Source organism: Cryptomeria japonica, chromosome 4 (assembly GCF_030272615.1).
Source record: "Cryptomeria japonica chromosome 4, Sugi_1.0, whole genome shotgun sequence".
NCBI lineage: Eukaryota > Viridiplantae > Streptophyta > Pinopsida > Cupressales > Cupressaceae > Cryptomeria > Cryptomeria japonica.
The window spans coordinates 684,884,847-684,901,710 of record NC_081408.1 but is presented as its reverse complement, the minus strand read 5'-3'; the positions used below and the strand labels follow the sequence as shown (position 1 = coordinate 684,901,710).

Sequence of the window (16,864 nt, the reverse complement as noted above, 5' to 3'; positions counted from 1 at the left end):
CAGATTTTTCAACTTGCGGAGATTATTTGGGCTCCTATGGTGTTGTATTTTCTCAACTCCTATTTACATATGTATCTATTATCTTATAAGTTGATAAACATTAAATACATTCGTATTAACAATAAATGCATACGTATCTATACATGAAATCAACACCATCAATTGAGCATCATAAGCATTACTACATTTGTAAGTTGATAAACAATAAATACATAAGCATTACCGATATGACAATCAGGGCATACAATTAAAAATTCATGTTGTTTGTGATATATAATATGATCATTGGGATAAGCATCTATTGCTTGATACTCCATTCCAATATCTTTCATAATGGCAGATAATTCTCGGTATGAGCAAGGTAGAATATTTGATGGTGGTAAAAAAAACTACCCATCAATCTATAGAAAAAAAATATAATTTGTTAATATAAAGAATATTAATAGTACGACATGATTCACCATTTATTATGACATATATGACATACCTTAACATACGTGAGATTGTTATGTTGGATAAACCATTCATAACCTTCAATTTCACCAACAACAATACAACGGAGAGAAGAGTTGTCTACGAGCCTTCGTAAAGGGCCTCAGATGCCTTCTCAAGTAGAGGGACATCATGAACAACATCAAGGTCATCTTCATCATCATGATCAACTACGCGAGTACTAAATGTGTCGTGGATCAATGTATTTGTACCATCATCTTCAATTGTGTTTTGTGGCTCATGATCGTCATCTTCCATGGGATCATTATCTTCAGCTTCGATATTCACACCTCCATGTTCGTCCACTTCAAAAACCATATTCTTCAGGTTGTATTGATCCATATCATGTTCTTCGGGGTGCTCGACCTATATAAAATTGATAAATATAAATAAACCATGATCATGATCTCATCATCAAGTGATTTATTATGTATATAAATTTTTAAAACGATATAATGAAAAACTGACCAATGGATGATAATTGTGTCCACCTTCAATGTGACCATGCAGCCTACAATGTTTCTTAGTTGTTTTGATTAGAAGTCTTCTAGTCTTTAACCCCTTACAAATTTTGTAGGGACAATAACATTTTCCATCACCTTTTCTTTTCAAGTTAGACCACAATCTAGAAATTGTATCCTTATTTTGTTGTTTGTTGATATTGCGACGTGGTATTTCTTCACAAGAAATAAAATTGGGCTATAGAACTAGTTATATAGAAGTTGAAATGTTAGTTATGAAATCATGTTTCGGTATAATATACCAAATTAAATTACTTGAAAATATAAATTATCATCATTGAACCAAAACCATTTAACTCTTATTTTCATCTCAAAACATATCTAATGGCTTTGTGGTATGCAATCCTTGTATCATATCTTAATTTGACTAATGTCTAATTGGGGTAATCCATGAGTGTCTAATGTGAATTCAGTATCCTAAACATTGGAGAGACCTTATCTAAATTGCCTAATCAATGTGGTTGTTGTCCTGATATGAAATACTGAGTTCTACCCTTGCCTCTGCATCAAACTTCTCACATCATGTTTCTTCAACAAAACACACTAATATGAATTGAGCCAACACCATGAGGATAGAGTCAAGTATCATGGCAAATAATCATAATATGTGAAGACGAGGTTCACACATAAGTGTTGGCTCTCAACAATGCCACACTTCCAAAATTGTCAGTCTCAAGGCTTCTCATATTGGGTCAACACTCATTGATGGCCACAAGGCCAAATCAATGTATGTAGGCTTCAAACTCCATACTCTAGGCTTGGAGGACCCTAAACAAGGTCTATGAACACTCACTTGGTATTACAATAGAAAGAGCCTTCCTCTAGAACTTTTTTTGCAACACACACATCATTGGTAATAATTGTTATGATGGATGGTCTATTAGGATGGTAAATAAAATGCTTATTCTTTTTCCACCCTTTGAAACTACAACAAGGTATTTGACTTGGCAAGGTCCCCACACATCACTTCAACAACAAACATTAGGCAATTCAACCTTTTGCCTTCTCAATGCATTTTTTTTTGTATTTCACTGGTTTTCTTAGTCCGATACATAGGGATATCAAACCTTTCATGGCATCATCACATGCGCCTTCCAATATGTAGTCCTTTCATATTTTAGGTGCCTACACACTATGTTGTTGTTAAGTATTGATGTAGTCTTAAGAAATCTCATGACTCCATTACATGTCCACACTTGGGTTTACAAATACAACTCTGTCAAAACAAAAACAATATCACTAGTAAAACTATGACTGTGACAATCAATACCCTTAGGACAGTCATAGAAATTTAATCTATTTCATTTGGTTTTGATCCATAAACCCTTCCGAAGGTTGCATAGGGTCGCCTCACCCCTCTCTCTGTCATCAACCACTTCAAAATACTAATCTCTTGAACTTCCCACCAAATTCTTCACTCTTATTGCCTTTTACTATCTGACACATAGAGATCAGACTGTCCTCATGCCCAAACACATACCAAATCTAATTTGGAGCCCTGCACACAACATAATATGATACATAGCATGAACAAAGGCCTTCCCACACATTTGGGTGAATTTATATGCATGGGAGACCAAACTATACATTATTTACTCCTCTTGGTAAACACTAGGCAGGGTTTTGACATATTTTAGAAAAACTATGATATCTTCTTTAAAACACTATGAAATCTCATCTCTATTATGCTTTGATGGATGTCGCATCCTGTTAAAAACCTCACATTTTGGCACTGGCAGAAAGGATTTTAGCAAAGGTTGTGGAACATCTCTATTAAATCTACCAATTATCATTCCATCTTGTGCATATGGCTTTTACATGTAGAAGAAATAAATTTGATAATTAGGCCATATGGTGGATGATAAGTGAAGGATTTTTCATACTAAAGGTGTGGCGCTAGTGGCTTTGGTACATGAAGGTGACTAGAGGTTGTGGAAGGTGAAATGGTGGGAGTTGGATCTATGGTAGTGGGAGTAGATGTTATTTACACATGAAAATGTTAAGCTAATACTCATAAAATAGCTAGGAATCCAACTTAACGCATTCTATTTGTTAATAAATTTCTCTACCATTGAGCTACTGTCCCCTTTGTTACCATTCCATTGTTGGCTTGAGTGTAGATTATTTTCAACACCCATTGTAAGACACATTATAGGTTCTTGGGGCTCCTAACCTAACCTAGCTTTGATAACATTTTGAGCTACTACTCATGGACTAGTTAGGTTACCAAGATATGACCTTCTATTTGTTGTTATAATGTGATCTATGACTAAGTATTAGAGGATCTTACTAGCTTGGGTTTCATGCTTTTATGTGTCTCTGACATGACTCCTAGTAACTATATAAGGAACTTACTAGTCCTAGATCTATGCAAACATTTTAGTCATCTTGTGACAGTCAAATAGGGCAATAGTAATAAGTCTTCATGATGGAAGTCCATTAAAGGTGGTAGTCAACATAGTGAAAAATCCTAATCATGTTTAGAGTAATAGGTAACCCTCAGAACAAGAAAAAATAGTCATGTGATAATGCATAGGACAACCTTAATGCCCAATTTTAGAGAGCATATACAAGATGAATAATGATAGTCTACCAGCAGGGATAAAGATAGGGGTAAGTTCAATGTTAGGTACATATAAGCATGAATTTCCCGAGTTAGCATTAGAGTATATATCAGTGAGTATGATATACATAGTTAAGTCAATGACAGTTAATATCATATTAGGTTAAGAAGGTAAATTTTATCTATTTATTCAAACAACATTAAAATAATATAACGTTACTGCCAGACATAACATATAAATATATATATCTATACATAATCTCAAGAATACATAATACAATCAGATTCAGGTTATGGAAATTATGGTAATACTGCAAATTCTTATAGGAATAACAAACTGATTATAATGAAATGACAATAAGTGGTTAATGTTAATACAAAGTAACACTAATAGGAAACTTTGATGAGAATCTAATACACATCACTATTGAACTTACCCCTACCTCATATAACCCTATGTTGGCTAGGACCCACCTTCATTAGAAGATCCTAATTACTACTGTCCTAAACCTTGCATTGACTATCACAATTTGACAGTGAGTTGAGTTAGTCCATTAGCGAGATTGGGAAAGATTTTGGTATTGAGTTTGGTGTTGGTGAAAGGTTTAAGGAGGTACACTACGACATGAAATGACTCTTCTTATCCCTCATGTGAATGTGCTCCTCTTGAAGCACTACGGCATGGATGACCCTTCCTTCCGTTTCCTACACCCTATTTTCTAACCCACACCTCATAACCTTTACCTCACTTCCTATCATTATTACCTTCCATCTACCTTTAATATCCCCACTCTTAACCTCCTTCACTTTCCTACATCCTGTCCTAAACCTTAACCTCATACACATTTACTTTTACTTCACCTACCTAACCCCATTCCATCATTCACATCCTTTTATCTCCCCCCATTCACTTTCCTACCTTCCAAACCCCTAACATATCCTAACTTACTCTTTCACCATTACATCCTTCATCACTTACCTCCCTATCTTATCCTAACCCACACCTCATAACCTTATACCTCTCAGCTTCCATTTTATACCACCTTCCTATCATGGTATGCTTATCCTCCCTTCTAAAACACCGACAAAAAATGGCACTCAATCACTACACAACAAATGGATTTTAAATTTACCAATTGTCATTCCATCTTGTGCATATGTATTTTACATGTAGAAGAAATAAATTTGATAAATAGGTCATATGGTGGATGATAAGTGAAGGATTTTTCATACTAAAGGTGTGGCACTAGTGGCTTTGGTACATGAAGGTGACTAGAGGTTGTGGAAGGAGAAATGGTGGAAGTTGGATCTATGGTAGTGGGAGAAGATGTTATTTACGCATGAAAATGTTAAGCTAATACTCATAAAATAGCTAGGAATCCAACTTAAGGCATTCTGTTTGTTAATAAATTTCTCTAGCATTGAGCTACCGCCCCCTTTCTTACCATTCCATTGTTGGCTTGAGTGTAGATTATTTTCAACACCCATTATAAGACACATTATAGGTTCTTGGGGCTCCTAACCTAACCTAGCTTTGATAACATTTTGAGCTACTACTCATGGTTGGCTATGCTATGTCAAAATAAACTAAAATAGATAAAGTGATCTTTTAGATAATTCATGTAGCTTGTTAAATATGGTTGATACTCAGTAATTTTGGGGCAAGAAATCTTTTTGAATTTTTCTACGATGAGATCAAAATATCATATTTTTTTGGTGAGAGAATTGAACCTTTATCTGGAATTTGCCCTGTCATTGTTGGAGTTACATTAGATAGTCGCTTAGTAGTTTGTAGCAAATGGTTTTCTGGAGAGTTCCTGCAGATTTTAAAGCTTTTGTTGTTGTTTTCACAGAAATCATGGGCAAGTTTATGGGCCTCCTTTAATTTGATGTGAATTAAGGGTTGCGTGAAACACATTCTTAAGATCTGTCAACAAAGGTCAATCTTGGATGTGCCCCATTTTTTTTGGTACCATAACCCTGGCACTTTGTCCATTGGTATCATGGTCTAACTTATTATTTGAATATGTTGTGCACTTTTTAAAGTGTCTCCTTACTCCACGTGACTTGAAATGTGTACCCTAGGTGAATAACTTGATGTAATTGGGATAAGTGATCATTTCAAGTGTTAATAAATGTGGTTAAATGAGGTCAAGACTCAATTTTGAGGGAAAGAAATTTGAATCTTTTTGCTGCCCCTAGTTTTGACATGGCTAAGCTAAGTCAAGATTCATTAATTTTAAGCTGAAAGTATTCAAATTGTCTATTTGTTCCTAATTTTATTGTTAATAGTAGTTTCAGTAAGGATTTGTGGGAAAACTAAATGTTTGGTGTTGAATTAAGTGGAATTCCAGGCATGAAGTGTAGAGTGGGAAATATTTGTGAGTGTTTTTACAAATAAGTTAATCTAGATCAAAATTGATTTGGTTGAGAGCAATGCATTTAGTGAGGGATTCACCTGTTAAATTAGCTCACAAAAGAGTTCATTATCTCCCCTAACATATCCTAACTTACTCTTTCACCATTACATCCTTCATCACTTACCTCCCTATCTTATCCTAACCCACACCTCATAACCTTATACCTCTCAGCTTCCATTTTATACCACCTTCCTATCACGGTACACTTATCCTCCCTTCCAAAACACCAACAAAAAATGGCACTCGATCACTACACAGTGGTCTGATAGTCCTGCAATAGGGAGTTTCTATCACGGCCATATATACCAACATCCATAGCCAAGGTAAGCTCCTCAGCTAGAGCCTATGTTCAGGCCACTTCCAACGAATGTCAGATACAAGAGTGGCACAATCTGTGTTCTTCCCTATTTGATCATGCAGGTTTAGGTCATCCCGGTCCTTAATTAGGGTCTTCCCTAAGAGGTTATTCCTATAAAGAGGATAATTGATCATTTCATTTGATCAACCATCCAAATCAATCTTATTTTTCTCTTTTTCTACCAGACTAAATATGAGCTAGGGAAAAAAATTATGAGCAGAAAAATTCATTATAATAAAGATAAAACTTGATCATCAACCAACACAAATGCAACCTCCTATGTATATTTCAAACAATTTCATCACTACATAAAGCAAATTCGACACATTATCACAAACATAACGATTTTTTCTTCAAGAAAACATCTTGTGAATGAATTGGTTGATTACCCTACCTTTTTTCTTCAACTGGATCTTGGCGGCACCGCAATCCAGAACTATTTCCCTCCTTGTAATGCCTTTTTTGTGAATATCGTAGAGGTCGACAGGACGAAGAGGCAGGATTAATGTTTATCAAATGACTTGGTTGTTTTTTTTTTTTAAGTAATGCCTATGGTCGTCAAAATTTCGACGAACACGGACACTTTTTAAAAAAAACACAAATTTCATTGCCAATTCCTTCTCCGTCAAAACAAAATGTTGAATTATCATTAGAATTTCGACGAATGTGGGCATTTTTTCAAAAAATCAAATTTGGTCACAATATGCCTTCTCCGTCAGAAACCTTTGTCGGAATTTTAGGCCAAATGTATTAGTGTCTACGTACAAAAATCTTGGTGTTATGGTGTTGTGGTTATTTTTTTTATATTCTTGCATCTTTTTTTTGTTCATATGCATTAACTGGTTGAAAGAATAGTTTAATAAAGTCAAAGATTGTAGAACACTGATTCACCCCCCCCCCCTCTCAGTGTTCCTTGATTCCAAAATTTTCCACTGTTGAACAGCCAATTTAGCATCCCAAAAGATTTGGTGATTTCTTTCTAACCAAATATGCCAAATAATGAAAGTAGGCCCATCAACCTAGGTGACCTAAAGAAAAAGGGTCTTAACTGGAGACCTACCCAATCAATCCCAAAACTCAATCAATGACGAGGCATGCCAACAAGCCTAATTACAAACTCCCCACCAAAGATGTCAAATCTCCCTAAAAAAAACACCAAAAGAAAAGATGAGGAACACACTCCTCACTGTTGTCACACAACATACAAATGGAAGGTACCTACAAAACTCTCTTGCATATCCCAAGTAAGGCACTTATTTTGAACCACCAACCAAATTAAAAAATTGCAATTGGGCCAAGAAAATTTTGTCCACACTTGTTTCACCATGGAACCTTGATACTCCCAAATAACTACCTATCAAGCTTCAAGTACCATAGAGTACTTACCAATCAAGTTTAGACCCCATGCGAGGATAGCCTACCTTACAATATAATTGCACTCCCAACTAACCAGAATTTGATCTAACTCATGCCTAGCTCCCTCTGTTCCTCCCAATGGGTACGCATAGGGATTTTTCCATCTGCACAAAGTAGCATGTCCCACAAGTTGGAGTGTCTTATAATAAACCACCTTGATCCAACTAGTTGCAAGAAAATTGTTGTAGAGAGGTTGTCAATGTGAATATATTGAGAGGATTGGAGGGTAGCCATCCCATGAATCAAGCCAAAAAAGAGCTTCTAAACTCTTACAATAGATCCAAAAAAGCCCTTGTTTAATTAAGCTTACCCCAATCTTCTAACTATGTCAAATCATATATCCCTTCCCCTCCATATGACAATGAGGGACATCAAAATTGTCAACCCTTCATAAATTGAGTAAGAATCCTAGCCCAAACTTTATCTTGATTGGTACACCAACGCTAATATAATTTGTCTACGAGAACTTGCTCATTCATAACCGTAGAAAAAAGACCAAGCCCCCCTTCCTTCTTCAGCTGACTAACAGAATCCCACTTAACTAAGCTCCACTTAGAAGCATGCAATTTCCCACTCCAAAGGAATTGACGTGAAAGAGCATCAAGATCCTTAATGAAATAGGAAGGAGGCCACCTAAACAAAACACTTGTAAAGAGGGAGAGCCTAAATCATTGATTGAAGAAGAGTCACCCTACCAACCATAGAAATCCATCAATGAGTCCAATGATCAATTCTCTGATGTAACTTATCTAACACCTCTAGCTAGTATCCCCTAAGCTATTAGCCAACAATGAGAGGAATACCCAAATAAACCAAAGGAAGGGATCCAATTTGGAATCTCAAAACATGAGCAATCCTTCGCTAAATAGGCTTAGGATCATTAAAGAAATAAATAAAAGATATTCTAGACATTAACAATCATTGCCCTTATCAAATATATCTTCATTGTCATTAGAGTATGTGGTCATGGAGAAGATAAGGCAAATTTTTCTTCATAAGTTTTAAATAGTTCCAATATCCCTTCTTTGTTTGATAAGCTTTGTATTGAAGGTATTTCTTGCAAGAAAGACATTCCAAGAAATTTAAATCAATAAGCCTTTCTACAATGATACTCATTTATGGTTTATTCCTTACTGTATTTTATTTAATGTTCTCAATTAAGTCTCAATATATTTCAACTCCGTAGTTTTATTAATTTTAGGAGGCACAATTGTATTTTATTCATTGTTATGTTAGTATGTTAATGTTGACCAAAATAGCAACCAGTTTAATTGTATTCAATCATACTCCAATTTGAAGAACTTTAGTCAAAATCATTAGAATAGTTTCAACTTCAGAACAAAGCATATATTATTAATGATTATATGTATGTATGTATGTACATACATACATACATACATACATGTATATACATGTATGTATGTACATATATACATCATATATACATATATACATATACATATATATACATATATATACATGTATATACATGTATGTATGTACATATATACATCATATATACATACACACACACACACACACACACACACACACACACACACACACACACACACACACACACACACACACACACACACATGTATGTATACATACATACACATAAACATATGCACATGCACATGCACGCGCACACGCGCACACACACACACACACATATGTATATGTATGTATGTGTGTGTGTGTACATACATACATACATACATATATATATATAATACATATATACATATATGTATGTATATACATACATATATGTATATCTATATACATATATATAGATGTATATATGTATATATTTATATCTATATATACATATTATTGGAGTTGAGGAAAAATCAACTCTACAGCTCCCAAAGATCACCTACATGCAAACCTGTCACAGAAGGAGAGAAGCAAAAAAGCTATGGAGGCCAGAATTCAGAGATCCAGAAAAGAGGAGTCATATTGATTGTGCAACAAGAATGCAATTCAATAATTATAGTTATTATTAAAATACAAAGAGAGAATCCTTATAAAAGGATACTCGAAACCCTAAAAGAGAAAACCCTAAAGAATTATAAGATTCCTAAGTTTAGTTTAAGCATAGAGTATAATAGACTAATAATTAAATAAATAATTATTAGCTAATAAAAGATTACTCTAACACCCCCCCTTAAGATGAACTTATGGAGTAGCTTAAAAACAACTAAGGACTAAAAAAACATGTAAAAAATGTAGGAAAGCAATAATGGGTCCCGTCAACTAGGCCCAATGAGGTACCCAAGTACAATAAAATCTCTGTAAAGTGGAGAAAAGGGAGAAAACCCTGTGGAAACAAAACTCCTCTCCAAGAAGAGATGAAAGCTCAAGTGAAGGACTAAGAAGCCTCCAAACAAGAGTGTTCCAGAAGATAGGAACAAAAAGAAGAGAAATGAAAAACACCACTGAAACATGAAATAGCTACAAACATTGTCGAAGAGTAACTGCTGATCTGAAGAACCTCCACTGAAATAGAACATGACCAGGTAGAGAAGACCATAATCTGCATGAGTGCCCTCAAATGACACTACTCGAATCAGATGGCAAACAACTGAACTCGAAGATACAGATGGCATGAAACACCAAAGCCTGAAGAGTTGATCAATCGAACCAAGGAAGTATTAGATCCAACATGACAAACCTCCCCATAATGCTAAAAAGGGAGAGGGATAGGTACACTGAAAAGAACGGCCAACAAGAGCTACATGACAAAGAACCAGGAACATCGAAGGTGCAGAGAAAGTACATAGTGTTGTGGAAGGAACACTCACTTGACACACATCATGAGGCTAATGTCATGAAAGGAACACTCACTTACAAAGGTAGATGGAAAAAAAAGGCAAACATCAACCCGCCATGGCACTTTATAAGTAGTGCATATACAATAAGGCACAAAATGTGCAAGATCCCAAGTATACAATGCATGGTGGCACTTCATCTCAAAGAGTTTACAAATATAAAATGCTACAATGATCAGAAGAGACAAAAGACTGGAAATAAGAAATAACAGCCAAAGATGCGACATCTTACTCAAAGAAAGAGATCCCAGGACCTGAAACATCCAGGATATTCACCAGAGTGCTGAAAAGAAAAAAACTGAATAAAATATACCTGAAGAAGAATCTAGAAAGAACACTCATATGACTGGAAAGTACACAGAACAAACTTTCGAACAATATAAAGTTTTCAAAAAATGGAGTTCAGATGCTCAAGTGATGTCTCCCGCAGTGCAAAAAGGAACCTCTGACTTTGACAAAAAAAAAAAAAAAAACACCATCAAAAAAGCAAAATCAAAAGTTCAAACCTCCAGATTTGGATAGAGCTTGGAAAGAGCTTTCCGACGATATAAAGTTTTGCAAAAAATGACTCCATTTTCCCAAGTTATGGCCAAAAGAAAAAAAAAACCCTCTTTTAGGGCATAAAAAGGGAAAAAAAAATTATTTATTTATTCTTTTTTTTGTTTGACGAAAATTTTCTATTCAATTGCAGGTACATCTGTATGGATTTTTGTGCCTCGTAAAGTGTGCCAATAAAAAATTATGCCCCAAATGCCCTTGTCACTGAAATAAGTTGAATTATATATCAAAATTCATGGAAATGCCCTTCGTAAGCCAACAAAGAGGTCCTTTTTTGGCCCAAATTGCTCTAAAAAATTTTTAATGATTTTTCAAACGAATATCTCAAAATTCATGCAAAAAAAAAAAGGCAAAACCAAAAATAATGTCCAAAACCCAAATTTGTCGAAATTGACAAATTTCATATGGAAATGGGGGGTTTTTGGGCGTTCTAAGCTCAACGGTGAGGTTTGTTTGAGCCCAAAATTATTAGAAACAAAACAGCTACCCTAGATCCAATAAAAAAACTCTGAAAAAGCTTGAAACCTTCGTCCAAAAATCTTCTAAAAAATTCAATAACAAGTAGCAGTAGGTGTAGGCTCTGATACCATATTGGAGTTGAGAAAAAATCAACTCTACAGCTCCCAAAGATCACCTGCATGCAAACCTATCACAGAAGGAGAGAAGCAAAAAAGCTATAGAGGCCAAAATTCAAAGATCCAGAAAGAAGAGTCATATTGATTGTGCAACAAGAATGCAATTCAATAATTACAGTTGTTATTAAAATACAAAGAGAGAATCCTTATAAAAGGATACTTGAAACCTTAAAAGAGAAAACCCTAAAGAATTATAAGATTCCTAAGTTTAGCTTAAGCATAGAGTATAATAGACTAATAATTAAATAAATAATTATTAGCTAATAAAATATTACTCTAACACACACACACACACACACATATATATATATATACATGTGTGTGTGTGTGTGTACATACATACATACATACATACATGTGTGTGTGTGTGTGTGTGTGTGTGTGTGTGTGTGTGTGTGTGTGTGTGTGTGTGTGTGTGTGTGCATATATACATATTGTACTTAGGCAATAAATAAGTGTAAATTGCATAATCAGATATCAAAGAGCAAATCACAACTCTAATCTAATCAATATTACTCCTAAATGACAATAAAATAATGCAATATCAATTGAATTGAAAGAATGATCTATTTAAAAATCCCTCAATTCAAATAGCAAGACTTCCATTTCTCTTCTCCATTGTTGTTGATGTAGGTGGCTCTCAGGTATTGCACTTGATTTCCTGCATAAGATGGACAACAATTTTGAAGACTATGATTTTGTGATTCTAGCTTGAATTGAAAAAATGATGTTGAATTTATAGATTTTCAACACAAGGGGGGTGAAAAATAGAACTCAAGTGTTGATTGGGAGACAACTTATTTAGATTGACCAGTTAATAGAGTTGATTGATTTGTTAACTAAGATTGATTAGCTTGTTAACTCTTTTGATTTAGTCAACTAGATTGATTGGAGAGTGAACTGAATAGATGGATTAGTAAACTCATTTGATTGATTAGTGAACGGAATAAACTAGGGAGATGACTGAATTGATGGATTAGTCATAAAAAGGTGATTTTGAGTTAAAAAAAGATGATTGATGAGTTAACTGAGTTAACTGATTTGATCAATCAGTTCTGATTTAGCATGTGTTGTAGGAATTTGAAATTGAATTTCATTTCATTTTCAATTTGGATTTGAATTTGGTCATTCAAATGTTGAAATGCACATGAAATTAACTGAATTTCAGATTTGGGGAAATGTGAATTTGGAAATATGAAATTAACTGAAATTCAAATTTGGGGAAATATGAATTTGAGAGAAATGAAATTAATTGGAATTGTAATTTGGGGAATTGGAAGGATAATTTAATTAATTTAAATGATTTAAATGAAATTATTTAAACTTAGGAGATTGAATTAATTAAATAATAAAGATTATTTAACTAAAAAAAATATCATAATTAATTAAATAATTGATATTTAATTAATAATTGAGATATTGTTAACTGATTAAAATGATTTGAAAATAGAAATAGAATAATTAGAAGTGTTGAAGGGCGATGATTAGAAGAAATAGTTAGTTTAATCAAATAATTAAAGAATTACTTAATTAAATAGACGAATAATTATTGTAGAATTAACGAGACATTTTTAGGTGTCTACACACACACATATATACATATGTGTATATACATATACATATACATATACATACACATACATACATAGATATATATACACACATATACATATACACAAACACACGCACACATATATCTGTATGTATGTATGTACATGTGTATATATGTATATATACACATGTCTGTGTATGTGTATGTATATGTGTATGTATGTGTATATGTATATGTATGTGTGTAGTAACATATACATATACGCATACATATATATACATTTACGTATACATACCTATATATATATATATATATATATATATATATATGAGAAATAATTGCATTTTGAAATGACAAATAGTTATTAAATCTTTCCAAATTAATTAAATCATGCAATCATGTAAAGACAATAATATTAATATAAAAGAGATGATTTTATTTTTCCTAACAAGTCATTTTTTAAATAAACGTATATAGTAACCAAAATTGCATATATGTGAACTGTTCATTTAAACCATCATAACCATAAACATCATTTAAAGCATAATGCACAATTAAAACTATGTATCCATGATGATACAAATGCATAACAAAACCATTCATAATGCACAGTATGTGTGAGTGTGTGTAGGATTTTCATCATGTCAACCATTGTCAGCAACTAGGGACATCTCTACCTCAACCATGTTCTCACCTACAATTCTACACCATGCACTCATGTGCACTCAAATTCTCTACAATAGATTAGTCCATAAATCATAATCATAATCGATACATGTTGAAATGCAATTCATCGTCATTTAATCGAATTCCATGTAATCATAACTAATCATCATTCAAGCACACACATTCACCATAGCATTAAACAATATATGTCCAATGGTCCATCTAGTTTTCCATTTACTATTAATGATAAATTATGCAAACAAAAATCAAGATGTGACAATATTCTTGCTTGTGACATCTCTAGTCCGTAGTAGTCTCTTCTTATCCTACCATCCTTGCTTGCAACTATGAATAATTTAGGGCAAGTAGAGACGATTGCTTAAGTCACACAAGTGGCAAACCACAATCCATACTTACATCAATTGTGTGGCATTTACCTTGCATTGGATGTATGCATATTAAATCTAAATCGCGTAACCCAAATTCCAAAAACCATCAAGTGAGTACATGTACTACTCATACTTTGCAATCTAAAACTATATCAAAATCAAATAAGAGAAGCCAAAATCTAGTAAACTATCCAAATGTTATAGTAAATCTATATTAATATCAAATCAAATTGAAATTCAATGAGCCATCAAGGTGGCATAGAAACTCCTCCACCATAAATTCTAAAACCACATCAAAATCAATTTTGAAAACTTAAAGAAATCAATTTTAATGATAAAAAAAGACAATTACAAAAATCATTGTTTTTTAATTTATATTATTTTAATAATACAAATCCTAAACTTTCTATTATTAAATCTTGAAGATAATAATTACACATCATGGAATACCAATCTAGATAGAATACAAGTCAGCTAGTAAATTAATTAAATGAACACAAATATTTTTATTTTTATTGATTACATCAACAGTTCTGCATAAGACATGAACTACCAGCCAAAAATATATTTAAATGACCACAAATATTTTTATTTTCATTGAATACATCAACAAGTTTGCATAAGACATGAATTACCAACCAAAAGATATATTATACTAATTCATTCACAAATAAAAGAGTAGAATAGAAACACACCCTAAAATGTACATTAAAAATAGATGAGGAGCCAAAACATTCTCCAAATATACAGATAAAGCCACAAACTAAAACAAACAAATTCAAGCAGACGGCACCAGTACAGTCCAAGTGCCTATGGACAAGTACAGATTTTTTATTATTATGGTGTTTTTCTTCTAAACCCTAAAGTTCCTGTACCATTCCAACTTGAAGAAACTGTTCAGGTGGTATTCTCATTGTAGAAACGGTTGACCTGCAATTGGCCTGCAGAATTCCATATATATCGATGACCCATCTTGCCAAAATAAACCTTTTCTTAGTAGTCCTCCTCAGGGTGGTCTTCCCCAACACATACACAGCCTCTTCCTTCTTTGCCAGCTCAAGCTGTTGTATTTCATCCTGTGCAACTGAACTTCTGCCCTGATCATCCATAATGTGCTTCTTTATGCATTCAATAACCTGGTTCAGAAATTCTTGGCCTTCCATGTTTGGGGTCTCATCACTATAGCCATATTGAGCAAGGCATCTATAAACACCCTTTGGCCCAAGTTTTCCCACTACAAATCTCTCATCTAACAACACTGTTGTCACTGGAACAAATCTTATGGTTAGAATGATGAAAATTTCATGAAGAGCACCCACATTCTTCACATAATGCCTCAGAATAGGTGGTAAACCATAAATAAGATCACTGCACAAGAAGCACACTCCTGGAACACGAGTTCCTGCACCAGCAACCAGTGCATGGAGGTCCTCTGAGCTTACTTTTCTCTCTGATAGATATTTGTACTTGATCTGCCTTCCATAGTTCCAGGAGAACATGATAATCAGAAACACTCCTGCAATTGAAAAGGGCACCCAACCTCCCTGTGGCACCTTGTTCAGCACAGCTGAGAGATAGACTCCTTCTATGAGACCATATACAATAAGGAATGGCAATACAAGTAAAAAATGCATGTTCCAAATAACTAGCATCACCAAGCTCACTAGGCATGTTGTAATGAACATGACACCAATGACAGCAACTCCTGCAACCCAAAATCAAAAACATTCTATGACAAAGTACTAAAAGATATAAAAATCACAACGACCTTGTTTAATGCTGCACTGATAAAGAAATATAACAGAGCCCTGGGTCCCAGAGAAATAATAAATTCCGGGTCCCTGAAAATTTGAAATTCAATAGAAATAAAGCTGGATCTGAGAATTAATCCTTACCGTAGGCATTCCCAATTTCTGGGCCACCTTTAAATCCTACAACGATGGCAAGACATATAACCATAAGCACATAGTTGACTTCTGGGGAGTATATTCGTCCTTCCTGATTTTTTGAGGTGTGTACCATCTTTACCCGAGGGAAGCATCCAAGAGCCATGGATTGTCTTATAATTGAGAAGCTTGCTGAAATCAATGCTTGACTGGCAACAATGGCTGATAGAATTGCAATAACAAACATAGGCCAGAACACTGGAGTTGGAATTGAGCTATAAAATGCAGTCGGCATGTCTCCTTTATTTTTTATCAAATAAGCTGCTTGTCCGGTGTATGTGATAATTAGAGCAGGGTATACCAACATGGAGAAAGCAAGCTACAATTCAAAATCCCAAAAATTTCAGAAGAGTGCAATGTAAACTAATCAAATCAGGTATATAATATATATAATCTTGAATAGATATTTCTCTTGAAACTATTAGAAAACCTGGATCGATCTCTTATTGAAGTGGCCCAGATCAGCAAACATAGCTTCAGCACCTAGTTTCAAAAAATACAAGACACAGTT

General features: G+C 34.0%; 1 protein-coding gene across 1 annotated transcript in view; it reads right to left on the bottom strand.

Moving 5' to 3' along the window:
• Positions 1-15,109: 15,109 nt before the first annotated feature.
• LOC131028669 (potassium transporter 26) overlaps positions 15,110-16,864 on the bottom strand; it is a 43,835-nt gene continuing 42,080 nt past the window's right edge. Inside the window, exons 8-10 of the mRNA XM_059219409.1 lie at positions 16,784-16,836; positions 16,303-16,672; positions 15,110-16,112 (exon numbers count right to left, since the gene is read on the bottom strand). Coding sequence (XP_059075392.1) covers positions 15,268-16,112; positions 16,303-16,672; positions 16,784-16,836 — 1,268 coding nt within the window. The 3' untranslated portion in view covers positions 15,110-15,267. The remainder of the gene's footprint in view (positions 16,113-16,302; positions 16,673-16,783; positions 16,837-16,864) is intronic.